The sequence below is a fragment of the Anopheles merus genome, chromosome 2L (assembly GCF_017562075.2).
Source record: "Anopheles merus strain MAF chromosome 2L, AmerM5.1, whole genome shotgun sequence".
NCBI lineage: Eukaryota > Metazoa > Arthropoda > Insecta > Diptera > Culicidae > Anopheles > Anopheles merus.
The window spans coordinates 30,515,970-30,529,809 of record NC_054083.1 but is presented as its reverse complement, the minus strand read 5'-3'; the positions used below and the strand labels follow the sequence as shown (position 1 = coordinate 30,529,809).

The window sequence follows — 13,840 nt, the reverse complement described above, 5'->3', positions numbered from 1 at the left end:
ACCGAATCCCGGGTATTTTTTCAGCTTCGAACTGCAATAACTTTTGATTCATTGCTTTTATTGATCTGAAATTTTCCGTAGCCTCCCAACTTTTAATTTATGATTTTTTGGTGCATAAGTTGTAATTTTAAACAGCCTGTAAGTATTTTATTTTGATTTTTTTTAACTTTACCACGTCAGTTGGCAACCAGCATACCCGGGTATTCCATACATTTTGTGTGGAGAATGACGTTTCTCTTCTTCCTCTTTTCGTATTTTGCTTATTTTCGAGTCAAATTCAAGCGATTCCAAATTTAAATTTGACCGTTGTTTTTATAATAAAACGAAAAAAACTTAATGAATAAATGAAATAGAAGAGAATATATGGTCTGCATTTTGCTTACAGCATTAAAATATAGAAAGCATTGTTTACCTATGAAAATCGTTAATTTTTTGCATCAAAACGTGTGGAATACCCGGGTATGCCGGTTGCCAACTTACGTGTGTAAATCTGGTTGCCAACTCTACGGTTAACAGCCAGAGTGAATTTAGAGCTTGTGAAATTGCACTTGCAGTGAAAATGGGTGATATTTAATTCTGACTTGCAAAACCCCGAGAGAATAATATTAAATTTAATTTTTAAATCGCTTTCTTCTTCTTCTTTCTCGCATAACGTCCAACACGCACATGCCTGTCTGTAAACGACTTTCGAGACTTATTCAGGTACCACGCAGCCAGATAGTCAGTCCTTGCTAGGGGGGACGGTCCATTCGAGGCTTGAACCAATAATGTGCATGCTTTCGAGTCACTCGAGTTGAACTTTACCACGGGGTCGCCCAAAATACCAAGAATGATAAAACATACTAAATGGCGGGTGGGAGGTTAATTCATCGTCATAAATAAATAAATTTTGTTTTTAAAACGTTCCTTTAACTAACTCTTTTGCAAAGGCACGTGTTTCAAAAGTTACCCTTATTTATGTTTCTTCATTCGTACATGACCCCTAAATACCATGCATCTTTTGGACATCAATCTCGTTTGGGTGACTGATTTACAACTGATTTGACTTGAGTCACAGCTCGGAGGCTTGAGCTTATAGACGGAGGCAAGTATCCACCAATTACAGCAGTTGTTGAAACAGAAGATCCTGAAAAAATAGTAATAAATATTATTTGTAGTAAAATTGATTGCTACTAGTATATGCCTTGATGGTAATCGCCATGGGGTTGTTTGCTGAAAAATATAAGAAAAATGTTACATTAATTTTATTTCAGCAACGTGCATAAACATGACATGATCATGATGACCCAAGAAGAAATCCAATGATTAGTTGTTATGATTTTACTCCAGCATTTTATCTGACAGTGTGAACTTGTATGTCGCGTAGCGTCCTTGGTGGATGCGTGATAGAATAGCAATGCTATTATTATCATTGGTCGTTTAAGAAAATCGTTATGAAATGAGGAAATGGAGTGGGTTTCTTACTGGTAACGTGGGTTTTCAACTAGTAATTAGACACGACAAGCAGTTACCGAATGTTGGATTGTATTATGCTTATAGTATTCAATATATTGTTAAATCATTTATGTTACGAAGTATTAATGAGGTAGCAGCAGAATGTGAGATTGCTAAACTAGCCTGATAGAGATTATCGGTTGAGAAATGTAAGAACTTCAAAAAAAATGGGAAGGTGTATGGAAAAGAGCATTGGACCGAGATCTGTATACTCTCAACCTACCAACCCTTTATTTTTGATTAACATTTCTACATATAAAAAGTTAAAAGTATTATTTTTACAAGATAATTATCTTAAAATTAGTACGAACTAGCTAAAGTGATTATCCTTTGATGATCTAATATTTTGTTCAACTTATTTTCTGTCTCTCTGTCCTATGATGTCGAACGGTCACTGTTATACTATAAAATTAAAAGATATTGCTACTCTAGCTAAGAGATTATGGAACCACTAGAAAATATCAAAATTGATTTAATGAGTTGACATACCACTCAACAATCCGACACATCTTTCATCGACTTCGGTAAAAGATGGTAATTGTTCAGGTGCAGGATGCAATTCTACCATCGTGTCAATTGATTTTGTTTGCAGTTTTCTGATTAATATCTCAATCCATGATTGTAAGTAGTCCTTTAATCGTATAACGATTACTATCGACATCGCCATTATCGCTATACTTGAAGTTACAATCGATACCAACAAAATTTGTTCACCTATTGCTGTGAATCCCTGGGAAATGAATAAAATATTATGTTTTTGACTCGTTTGGGTAAAGTCTATCGTGCGCCCGTTTATTGTAAGATTGCGTAGACAACCATCAAAACTCTTCGTAAATGGTACATATTTCCAGCTGTATAGCGATCCCAGCTTATCGAGACTAATTGATGAAACTCCTAGTTGAAGAGACACATTACCTGTAAGAAACCCACTCCAATCCTTATTTTCATAATGACTCCTACTGCTCACCATCTTATTGGTCACTGTTTTTATCTCAATCCTATATGGCTGTAAAATAACCTGAACTTTAATAATCTCGTGTAAAACTATTTGTTGATGCTCGAAACGGCTCGTCCCAGTTCCATAATCCAATAGTAAGACCAACATACCATCGTTGATTTCTAATGCCAGAAAAGGTGATGTCTTCAAAGATGGGTCATACTTCAGAGGACCCATGTAGAATACCAACCCGTCTTTATGTCGGGGCAATAACTCAATGCTGATGTTGTTTACGTTGCCACTGTTGATCGATGGATAGATTGCATACCCACTTCCATCAAAACAGATGTCCAATTTCTCACACAGGGAACCTTCGAACCCCATGGGACAATTACATTTACCATTCTGGAAAGTGCCACCGTTGAAGCATGCTACTAGCGAAGATTCTATCTGTGGGATGCATTGTGCTTGCACCAATGTGGTCATTCCCACAAACGAGCTAGTGTTGGTGTTCACTACGATTGGTTTTGCTGTTTTAAGGACCTTGTTCTTGCATGTCTGTGTACATGTATGTCCTTTCTCGATGCACTCATCGATACCAACCGTCACAATCCGATACCCGACGTCTTCCTCCAATTGGCGTAGATGCAAACTTAACACTGCATTTAAGACCTCTGACGATGTGTAAATAGTATCATCTACTGTAAAGAACACGTCCAAGAATGCACCCCGGGCAAGCTTACGATTGTTGATCGTGAATATGTCCACCTGATCTGGGCTGGTATCCAGAATGCTTGCAATGCTTTGCTGAAGTCGATACATGGGAGTGTTGAGCTCACCCAGTGTCTGAGATATGAATGTCTCAGCAGTTACATTGTAGAAGCGAATCGATCCACTCTGGTTGACTGTTTTCGCCGAGATATTCTTCACTGTCACCGTCACTCGAACAGATACGTTGTGGCGTGGAAAATAGGATGATTCTTCAATCACAGTGAACGCTAGATTGTATATTCCTTCGGGTGTGCCTTTTATCATCGTGATCATACCGGTGTTGAAGTTGAGCTTGAAGAGCTTCCTATTCGTCTCGGGCGTCATCTCATCCCAAAGAAACATCTTGTCTGATACATCCCAATCATCTGGATCGCTGACATACACTCGTCCTAACTGCGTATCTGCAAGCTTGCCTTCGTAATTGTTGACGAGAATGTGGCTCTGGCCCATTTGCATTTCGTTGTCATTTTTGTCACCAATCACCACCAACAGTTTGCTGACGGCGCTCATCGGTTTGTGACCCGAGTCTCGAATCAGTATCGGTACCAAGTATTGTTTCTGCTGCTCCCGATCAAACTCCACCAATGAATACAGCTCATCACCTACAGTCTGGAAGCGATTTTTGATTTCGGTTGGGGCATCGGGATCAACACTGTAGAAGAACGGCGGTCCATTGTGCTCTCCATCAGCGTCTTTTGCAGTCAGCTTCGTGATCATGGCTGAAGGGCGGTTCTCACTCCACACAACTGGCATTCTATTGGTGAGCTGGGGCGCGTTGTCGTTAATGTCTTCAACGAAGATGTAAACTGTTTCCATCACCGTTCTTCCCTTACCATTTTCATCTGTAATGGTAATATTGATTTGTATCACTTCTTGCCCATGTGGAGGATCACGATCAAGAGGCTGGAGCAGTTTAAGACATCCTTTGTCGTCGATGCTTAAGAGGTGCTGGTGTTCTTTGGGAAGTGCATATTGTATGTTTTGTGGGTACTCGAAATTCTCGATGTCTGGATCATAGGCCCACAAATTTGCAATACAATCCAAAGGAATGGTGTTTTCCTTGATCGTGACGTTTGTTAAGGTCAAAATTTGCGGTGCAATGTCATTCAGATTTTTTATTTGAATCCATACGTTGGTTGTGCTTTTAAAACGGCCGTCATAGGCCTGCACGACTAAATCGTATTCTTGAATCGATTCATAGTCGAGCTTTTTGTTAACTGAAATAAGTCCGGTGTCCTCATCGATCTTAAATGCCTTTCCAATGTTATTCTCTATTATGCTGTATTTAATCTTGGGATCTTTGTCCATATCCATTGCCTTCACCTTGATAACACTTGTATTGATGTCAGCGTCTTCTGGTATGTTGTTCACCTCGTAGTATTGTTCATCAAACCGTGGTGGATGATCGTTTTTGTCCAAAACTCTTATGAACAACTGTTTTACCGCACTGTTTGGCTTTCCATTATTGAACAGCACGGACGGTGAGTTATCTTCGACAATCACAGTTACAGGATAAATATCCTTCGCCTCACGATCGAACTCCACCAATGACGTAATGTTGCCAGTTTTACTGTCAATGTGGAAATACTGTCGAGCAGTTCCTTCGAGTCGGTATGATACGATGTTGTGGCTCGATGTCCCGTCATTATCATGTGCCTTTACTTGCATCACAAACGTGCCTGCTGGCTCGTGCTCCAGTATAACTCCATTAAGGTTTCCTGTGATCTCTGGAATATTATCGTTCTCGTCCAGGATCTTGATTAGAACCACTGCTTCTGCCTTCAAGCCCTTTACATTCATTGCTCGTACCGTGATTCTATATTCTTGCACCTTTTCATAGTCAAGTTTGCCTCCCAGCTTTATGTATGCGGTGTTATTGACCTGCTCTAAGATAAATGTATTTTGTATGTTAGGTATGGCATCATTATCTAGAACGAGATCAAATATAATATTTGTTCCATCATTTAAATTCGTATTTGCCTCAAGTTCGGCTATTGCTGTATTGAATTGGTCGTATGTTTCATTGAGTGCGATGGGCGCTGATGGAATCTTGGTAAACAAGGGAATATAAATCGAGTCGACGGTGAGACTTATTGTGTCATTTTCAGCTTCATTCTTGGCTTGAATATTTGCTGCATGCGCATTGATGCAGAATGATACAATCATGAAGATTACAATCAGCTTAAACGGTTTCATTTTTCTGTTGGTTTTGTTTGAATTCCGTTCGCGTTATGCCTTTCTGAAATGAAATAAGATAAGTTCGCAGTCGTTTGTTTAACCTCTATCAATGTTTTGTTGTTATAATTTAATGTAATGTCAATGATCCCTCATTTGAAGAAGCAAACGTGAACAAACAACATCTACATCCTACATACCCTATTCCTCCCTATGAGATCTACCAGTGAATCATAAAACGACACAACAAACACAAACATTGGTAGACCAAAACCAAGACTATACTAGGCCATAGTTCGCCTACTTTTTTCTTATCCTTTGACACAACAGCCGTTGTTGGTCTAGGCATGCCTGTGCCACTAATGGGGCTAGCGATCAGTAACTCATTGCCTGTGTTCACACGTGAGGTCCAAAACAGCCGAAGTCATACAAAATCATGAAAAAGTCTTTGTTCCGGTGTCCTTCGGAAGTTTACCGAGCCGAACTGAATAGTTGTGTTCGATAAACATGTATGCATATCAGGTAGCTGAAGTTGTATTGCTTACCTGCCGTATGCCGATGTGATACCGAACGAGACGCATAGACAACGCGTCTAGAGGTCATGTGTAGCCGTGAGAAAACTTTTCTGCGTCTCTTTTGCCTTGTCCTTGCCTTTAGAACCTGATGAGAAAAGCATGCATACCTTTCGAGTACGTTCGTAGTATAAGCCTTTCCCTCTTACGTTAATGGTGAAGATATAATCGTATGCTATCGGCTCTACATTCGAGCATAGGCAGGCCCATGGGCGTCGTGTGTACGCAGGTATTAAGTCCCCACAGCAGGATAATCAATATTTCGTAAGGAGGAGTAGATCCTTAATCACACAAAGCAGCAACTGCACTGTATTCAGTAAAACGACGTCACTTTACATTACACATTACTTAACGCGGTTTTGACTACTAATTTTTAATATTATTTAACAATACGCTAAATAACTTGTACCTGGTAAAATGCGCCATACAAATGTACAGAGTGAGTCATAGAGTGGGGTAGTGATTCAGCAGATTTGTAGGTGCTTTTATTGTCCTACTTACTCACAGCTGAACTCGTGACGCCTTTGTCTTATTCGTAATCGTTTAATCTTCCTAAAGATTGCGAAACCTTGCGGTATTTTGTATCGAATTATCTCCTTCTTGGAAAACCATATAACGTAAGCACATAAAGTAAACTAGTGATAACATGTTGTTTTTCATATTCAAGTCGATAACAGAATGATAACAGTAAATTACAGCTAAGGGAATGGTTCCGAATCGTCTAGAACAGAGACCGGCTAACTTTGCGACCTAAAGTCAAGAGCCAAATTTTATGAAACATGTTCGCAGAGCCAATTATATAACCAAAAAGTTTGAATGTTTGTTAAAATGTTCAAATGTAAAGGTTTAGAGCGATGATTTTGACATCGTTGTAAATAATGGGAACCTTTCTTTCAATCTAAACATCCAATATGTCTTAACAACGCCATAAAAAATTGACGACTAGAAGCCATTTTGTGAAACCCTTATTTCATTTCTAATGGAGCATGGATGATATACCATGTTTTCAATAATTTATTTAAGTAAGGAAATTGGTACACGATTCTGGTGTAATATAATGTATCTTCAAACTACATTTTATTTAAAATGCAATAATAAAATACGACATGATGTTTTTGATCATTAAATGAGTTAAACTTTGTTTAAAAAAAATATAGAACTGACACGAACTTCATTAAAGTATTCATTTATTTTCATTAAATAGCATTGAAATACACGTAAAATCTAATGGTTGCAGTCCAGTGATCTGTTTGATACACGCGATGGGTACTACAACTACGATGCGGGATTAAACGGACATTTGGACCACTCTACACGTAGCTAGGATGTGCGGATGTGCGTGCGATGGATACGGTTGTGTGGTACTAAATTACGTGTTCACAAGATTTTTATGTATTTTTTGTCATATGCTTCGTATTTCTTCCATAGTAAATATTTATAATGAAAGTTCATTTTCAGTAATCTGATCAAAATTGAATTTAGTAAATTGGATGTTAATAGTCCGTTTGGAAGTCGATTTTGAATACTTTAAAAGTTGAATTTGATAGCTCTCGAAACAATATTGTTTATCAAATAAATAAATATATTGGCAAGCAGTCGTTTTAAAATAATCGTACGCGGCATTTTGCAGGTCAGTTTACTGTTTCCTGATCAAATTTTTCTCTAGTGATGTAGTGTAGTGCAGTGCAGCTTTTCTCTGTTGAATCTTGACTGTTTTGCAATAGAATAGCTTTAATTATGAAGATCCCTTAAGGCTCAATAATGGTGATAAACAATTAGTAATACTTAAAAATCACATTTTAGTCATCCATACGCACTTTAACACTGTAACACACGGCCTTTGCACATTTTCCTATTGTAACACAGTGATTTGTAAATCCATATTATATCACTGCTCGCTTTTGATAACTTACCGGAAATTAATGATCCCATGCATCTACATTGAATCACTGGCAACACTTTAACACAATGCGTTGGGATACTCTGTCGAACTGAGAAGCTTTCATCAAATCTTTGGGTTTTTATATTTCTTATCAGTAACATGTTCTTATCACAGATAACTAAGTTAGCTAAATTGGAAACGATGAATAAGCTGCGCGATACGATAGAAGGCTGCACTGATTCGATTACTTACCGAGGCGCCACTCCATTGCACATTGGGCAAACGCCTGTATAAAAATCGAAAAACCATCTTCATCGCAGGTTAACACCGTAATCATTTTCTTAAAATAGATACTTAAACTTAGTTGAAACCAAAATATTTCACGTTTTTATCTTAAACTTACTGAGATATAGGCCGTCAAAGTGTAAACTTTGTATTTTTGTTCCAAATTTGAGCTATTTTTCGACCGAACATAAACCATCATATTTTAGCATATGATAGTTAGATTTTGATAATTAATGTGTCATTGGAAAGGGTTTTTGTCATACTTTGATGTTATGTCTGAAAATTTTGCAAAAACTTGTTTTTAAAGTTCATTAATGATTGAAAACCAAACATCACTGCCGAATTTTTAGATATTTGGAGAGTGAATTTTTTTATGATTCGACTCGATTTCACTCGTGTGTCGTATATCATCGGAAAGATCAACATTTTTCCTACGTTTTGACGTTGAAATTAGCTGCGACCATCCGCGACCCCGAAAATTATTGAACTTTTTCTTGAAAATAGCGCGGGCGATTTTGACGTGTTGTTGTATGAGCCATACACCACAAGTATCGAACTACCTGTCATAAACGGGCATTTGAAACAAACAGGCATAATAAACAAAGCTGAACAGAGAAAAACAGTTTGAAAAAGGTCGTAAGATAGGAATAAGCTCTTTTCAAAACTAACCATGAAAAACTCGGCTTTTTTAGCGCGTAATACTCAAAAATCGTTTTTAGTAACGAATTTACTCCGCCTTTGTTTTATTTCTTAACAATAATTGTTGATGCTGTTAAGTACTACACAATAATTTAATGTTGTGAGCGATAACTATTAATGTTTTTCGCTGTCTTGACGATTTTAGTACAGGACTGGTCTGTGTAGTAAGAGCAATGTTATTGAATGAAGAAAAACTGCAATAGCACGAGGAATTGATTTTCATCCCGGCGTTTACCCAAATAACCAAATCGTCCTTAACCCACTGTAAAACCACTTCAAACCCACGTGGGTTTGTGGTGGTCGATTCAGTCGTTAACCCACCAAATTTTAGAACAATCGGAGCTGCCAGTTCCGATCCGATGTATTTATCTTGCCCACCCTTAAGCCACCTTTTCCAAAAATGCTTTGAGGAAAAGTTTGGTAAAGGGTTGGCTAAGGTCAATATGCTGGACAGGATTTTAACTCCTCGGTTGATTAAATTCATTCACTTACATCACTGCACTTCAACTTCAGCAATATTATTAGTCTATAAACTATGCACTGACCAGCGAAATGGAAGAGTTCATTCGCAAGTAAACAAACACACATATACACATATACATAAAACATGTTTGTTTTACAACAAACCAACTTAAACACACACGCTTAATTGCTTCCTTCGCACAATTAAATAACATTTTAACACAGGTGAAACATGTTGAGCAAATAAATTGCCCGTGCATAAAAATCTGACTTCAACAACATTGAAGTGGCTGCTTCTGTGGCCGTATGACTTAACCCACCAAACTGATAGTTTTTTAGCTTTGTTTGATGGAATTGGATTTTTAGTACAAGAAATTGATGGCGTTTTCGGTATCTTGGTTATATGGGTTGTATGGCCGTTGCCCACTGTGCATTGTAACAGTCGGTTGCATAATTGAATACGTTTAATCAACCTGTACATGTTGGTCAGTTGCTGGGAGCTGTGTTGTGTGGGTCAAGTATTATTTCGTTTACTACGCACGAGAAAGTGTGAATAATATGGAGAGCTTTGACGAACAATACATTATTTGAGAGTGAGTCCCATGTTAGTCAATCGGTTCTTAAATAATTTAATATATCTTCTTATTATTATTCCCCTTTTTTCTTCTTCTTCTTATTCTTCTTATTCTTCTTCTTCTTCTTCTTCTTCTTCTTCTTCTTCTTCTTCTTCTTCTTCTTCTTCTTCTTCTTCTTCTTCTTCTTCTTCTTCTTCTTCTTCTTCTTCTTCTTCTTATTCTTCTTCTTCTTCTTCTTCTTCTTCTTCTTGTCGGCGTAACGTCCTACGCGGACTTCCCGGCCTATAAGGCTTTCGAGACTTAATACTTTGTCCTAGTAAGGTGACATTGGATGTCAAATTTCGCGCGCCAAAAGAAACCTTTCGTTTTTATTTTTCGTTTGTCAGTATGTATGTTTTCAACAGATCTGCCAAGTTTCAAGTCACTACATCATCCCGTTCGGACAATTTGTTTTCGGAGCTGCGTCAAGTGTTTTTGTCGTCGGTCGAGGTGGATGGTCTCCCCGGACGGACGGTCACCAAAGCCGATCGAAAATCAAAGTGATGCTAACGGTATTCTTTGATTACCGTGGGGTGGTTCACAAGGAATTTCTTCCGAACGGCCAAACTGTGAACAAAGAGTACTATCTAAGCGCAATGCGGCGTTTGCGGAAGTTCATCCGACAAAAGCGAACGGATTTGTGGAAAAACAACAGCTGGTTTTTGCATCACGATAATGCACCCTCCCATACGGCCATCACTTTGAGGGAGTTTTTCGCAAAAACTGGCACCCATATTGTTCCGCAACTGCCGTATTCACCAGATTTGGCTCCAGCCGACTTCTGGCTGTTCAACAGGCTAAAGCGGCCGCTTCGGGGACACCGTTTTGACACTATCGAGGAGATTGAAGCCGCAACGACGGCGGAACTAAAGGACATCCCTGCATTCGCGTTTTCCACCTGCTTCGAGGAGTGGAGGAAGAGGTGGAAGAGGTGCATTGCATCAGAAGGGGATTACTTCGAAGGTACCTATATTTGACCGAATAAAAAAGTAGTAATTCATTACCACGCAGACGGATAGTCAATCCTTGCTACGGGGGACGGTCTATTGTAGACTTGAACCCGTGACGGGCATGTTATTGAATCGTTCGAGTTGACGACCGTACCACGGGACCGCCCCTTTAAAATTTCTAACCGTTACCGTTACTCTAACCGGGAAAAAGGAAAGTTCAGGAACATTGTACGATCAGATGTGATGATATGATGATGAGTGTGTTTGGCATTGCAGACCATAAAAGCTAGATGTTTTAGGCGGTGGTAAATGTTTTAGAACGATTGTGTATTGATATGCAACGTGTTATGAATTGATGGTGAGGTAGGGCGAGGAATATAAATAATGGTTGGGTCGGTCGGGTGGAACAGTCGTCAACTCTAACGACTTAACAACATGTCCGTCATGGGTTCAAGCCCCGAATAGACCGTGCCCCCATACGTAGGACTGACTATCCTGTTACGGTAACAAAATGTCACTGAAAGCCTAGCCCACTTCACTAGCGGGTGCAGGCAGGCCTTGACCGGCAGCAGTTGTTGTGCCAAAAAAAGAAGAAGAAGAAGGGCAAGGAAAAAGTAATGGTGACCATTTAATTGTCGGCATTTCCAAGAGATGTGCTTAAAATGAATGTTGTTTCCAATGGCGATATGATCGGAAAGTAGGGCACTGGAAATATCGCAAAGTCCATATAATACAGAGGTCGAGTCATCCAGAATATTTGATCAAATGTTGACATTTGAAATGTTGAAAGGTTGAATCAAAATGTTGACAGCTGGATGAAAAAGCTTCAATAGTTTCATCGCAGCATGCATTGAGGTTTTAGTTGTTGTGCATGCAGTGGTCTGAATTCATTTTCGGTAATTTTTACGACGTTTGTTCATAATCTTGTTCCTGAAAAAGTTGACGAATATAAAAAAATATATAATTATAGAGTAATTATCAATTCAATCAATCAGATTATTGCTCGAAATTACGACGAACTCATCATGTGCAGTTCAAGAGCACCAAAGCTAAGACGCTAGATTTCTGATTGTGGTCGTTTTTAAGTGATAAATTACTGAAAACACTACTCCATGCCACGTTCATGAGAAAGAAATGTATAGTTACGCTAGATTTTGTGCACAAAATGCACAATTAGCCCTGAAAAGTGTTTGGTTGTTTGGAATCGTTTATGAACGCTTTTTCATCTTTTTCAACTGTCAAAACAAGCTTTCAAAATGGTGGACCAAAACCGAGCTATGCATCGACCTCTGTATTATATAGACTTTTATATGGATGCATGCATTAAGCCGTGGAAAATATTGACATCGATATCAAAGATGTTGAGATTAACAGCATACTCTATTTATTCAATTGGAAAACTCTGTAAACACCTGTTTTACCTTATATTTTATCATACTTGGGAAATACGATTCTTGATAAACATGGTCGCTGAAATAAAAATACATAAAATTCACCCTGCTCCTTTAATGCCACAAAGCTTAGAAAAGCGTGGTTGTAATCTTTTCACTGAATTCTGCTTTCTGTTATTGATTAATCTGTTTATTTTTAAAATAAACCATAACTGAAGATAACATAACACCTGAGATAACATATAAGGATATTTTTCAGCGCGGAAGAGTGAAGTAAGTACGTTCTGGTCGTTGGAGCCCCGTGATAGACTTTTTAAAAGCCCAGCAAACGTTCGGTATGCTTGCGATCCAGACATCGATAAGTCAGAGTAGCCACAAAACATACACTTCCGAAGGAACACGGAAATAGCGTAAAAACTGCCAGTTGGATAGACTTTCTGAAAACGCCAATCCAAACTCATCTTGTTCCCATTCGCACACAGTGTTATTAAGCATTTAGCTTTTTTTTGCTACAGTGTTCTTGGGGGGATGTAAAATTATCTACAAAATGTCATTCAGCCTCAAAATATGCTTTATTGTGAATTAATTGGTAAACCCACCAATAACTTCCTACACATTGTATACTCTTGACTCTTAGATTATTTGTATTTCGTATCGTTACTCCGATCTATAAGCTTTTACTGTTTTATGTTTTTCTTCATAATATTATAGACATACAATTTTAACTCTAGGTTTACGGGCGTCTTTTATATACCTATTTCTACAGACACCCGTCAATTTGACGGGTGGATAAAAAATACGTATTTAGATTGGTTAAATCATGAAAACCCCAATTTTACTAAAATTATGAATCGTTTAACATGTGTTGGTTTCCATAAAAAAATTCTACGCAATGCTAATTTATTGTAATAGTCCTTATTGTTTCACCGAACACATGAACCGATATCTTTTCGATGCCACATTTTGACCGATTTCCACGGGAGTTTCAAAAAAACTCGTTGAGCAAGTTGATCAGCAATACCATTTGAAGCCACTTTATTTAAATTTTAAATTTAAAAAAGAATTATCAATAAGTGTTTTATAGTTATCTTTCATTTTCTTTAAATTTACTTTAAATGAAAAATGTTACAACTCAACTAAATAAACCAAATGTAATCAACCCATCCGCCTATTTGACGGGTTCCGTAGAGTTAGGTATATCACATATGTATCAGAAAATCCATATGCTTCAAACTCATAGTGTTATGATAAATTTACGAAAAGTAAAAATCAAGATGACACAAAAGGTATTCTTAGTATTTCACTTCAAAATATAAATTCCGTTAAATTGATGGGTTCCGTAAACATAGTGATAATGAAATCATTTTATGGAATTCATCTTTCCAGTTCTAATTGTCTTATCGGCAACTAGAAGAGTTTTATTCTTAAAAATGTTTATGTTTCTATTCAAAATGGTATCAAGGAATATTGACCTTGGTTTTTACAAACGAAGTTAATCTCGAAAAATCCAAAGGCCCTCTGTACATGAATGAGGCCCTCTGTACATGATTACCGGGAGGTACTCGGCATCCGTCTTTGATTATGTAACATTTCAACTTAAACTTTGTT

At 37.9% G+C, this 13,840-nt stretch overlaps 1 protein-coding gene across 6 annotated transcripts; it reads right to left on the bottom strand.

Moving 5' to 3' along the window:
* Window positions 1-436: 436 nt before the first annotated feature.
* On the bottom strand, window positions 437-7,963 carry LOC121594061 (DE-cadherin-like). 6 transcript variants are annotated; one of them, XR_006004891.1, is made up of 4 exons: window positions 7,863-7,963; window positions 2,602-5,441; window positions 950-1,126; window positions 437-842 (listed from the first exon to the last, which is right to left on the bottom strand). XR_006004891.1 is itself a non-coding variant. In XM_041916958.1 (4 exons), the coding sequence occupies exons 2-4, from the start codon at window positions 5,396-5,398 to the stop codon at window positions 1,100-1,102; spliced, it is 2,853 nt and encodes a 950-aa protein (XP_041772892.1). In that variant the 5' UTR covers window positions 5,399-5,441; window positions 7,863-7,963; the 3' UTR covers window positions 1,000-1,099. The 6 variants fall into 6 exon arrangements, 5 of the variants coding, with proteins under 5 accessions (XP_041772889.1, XP_041772892.1, XP_041772891.1 ...); XM_041916958.1 differs by lacking the exon at window positions 437-842 and adding an exon at window positions 1,184-1,212 and having other exon boundaries at window positions 1,000-1,126; XM_041916955.1 differs by having other exon boundaries at window positions 437-1,126.
* Between the last annotated feature and the right edge of the window lie 5,877 nt (window positions 7,964-13,840).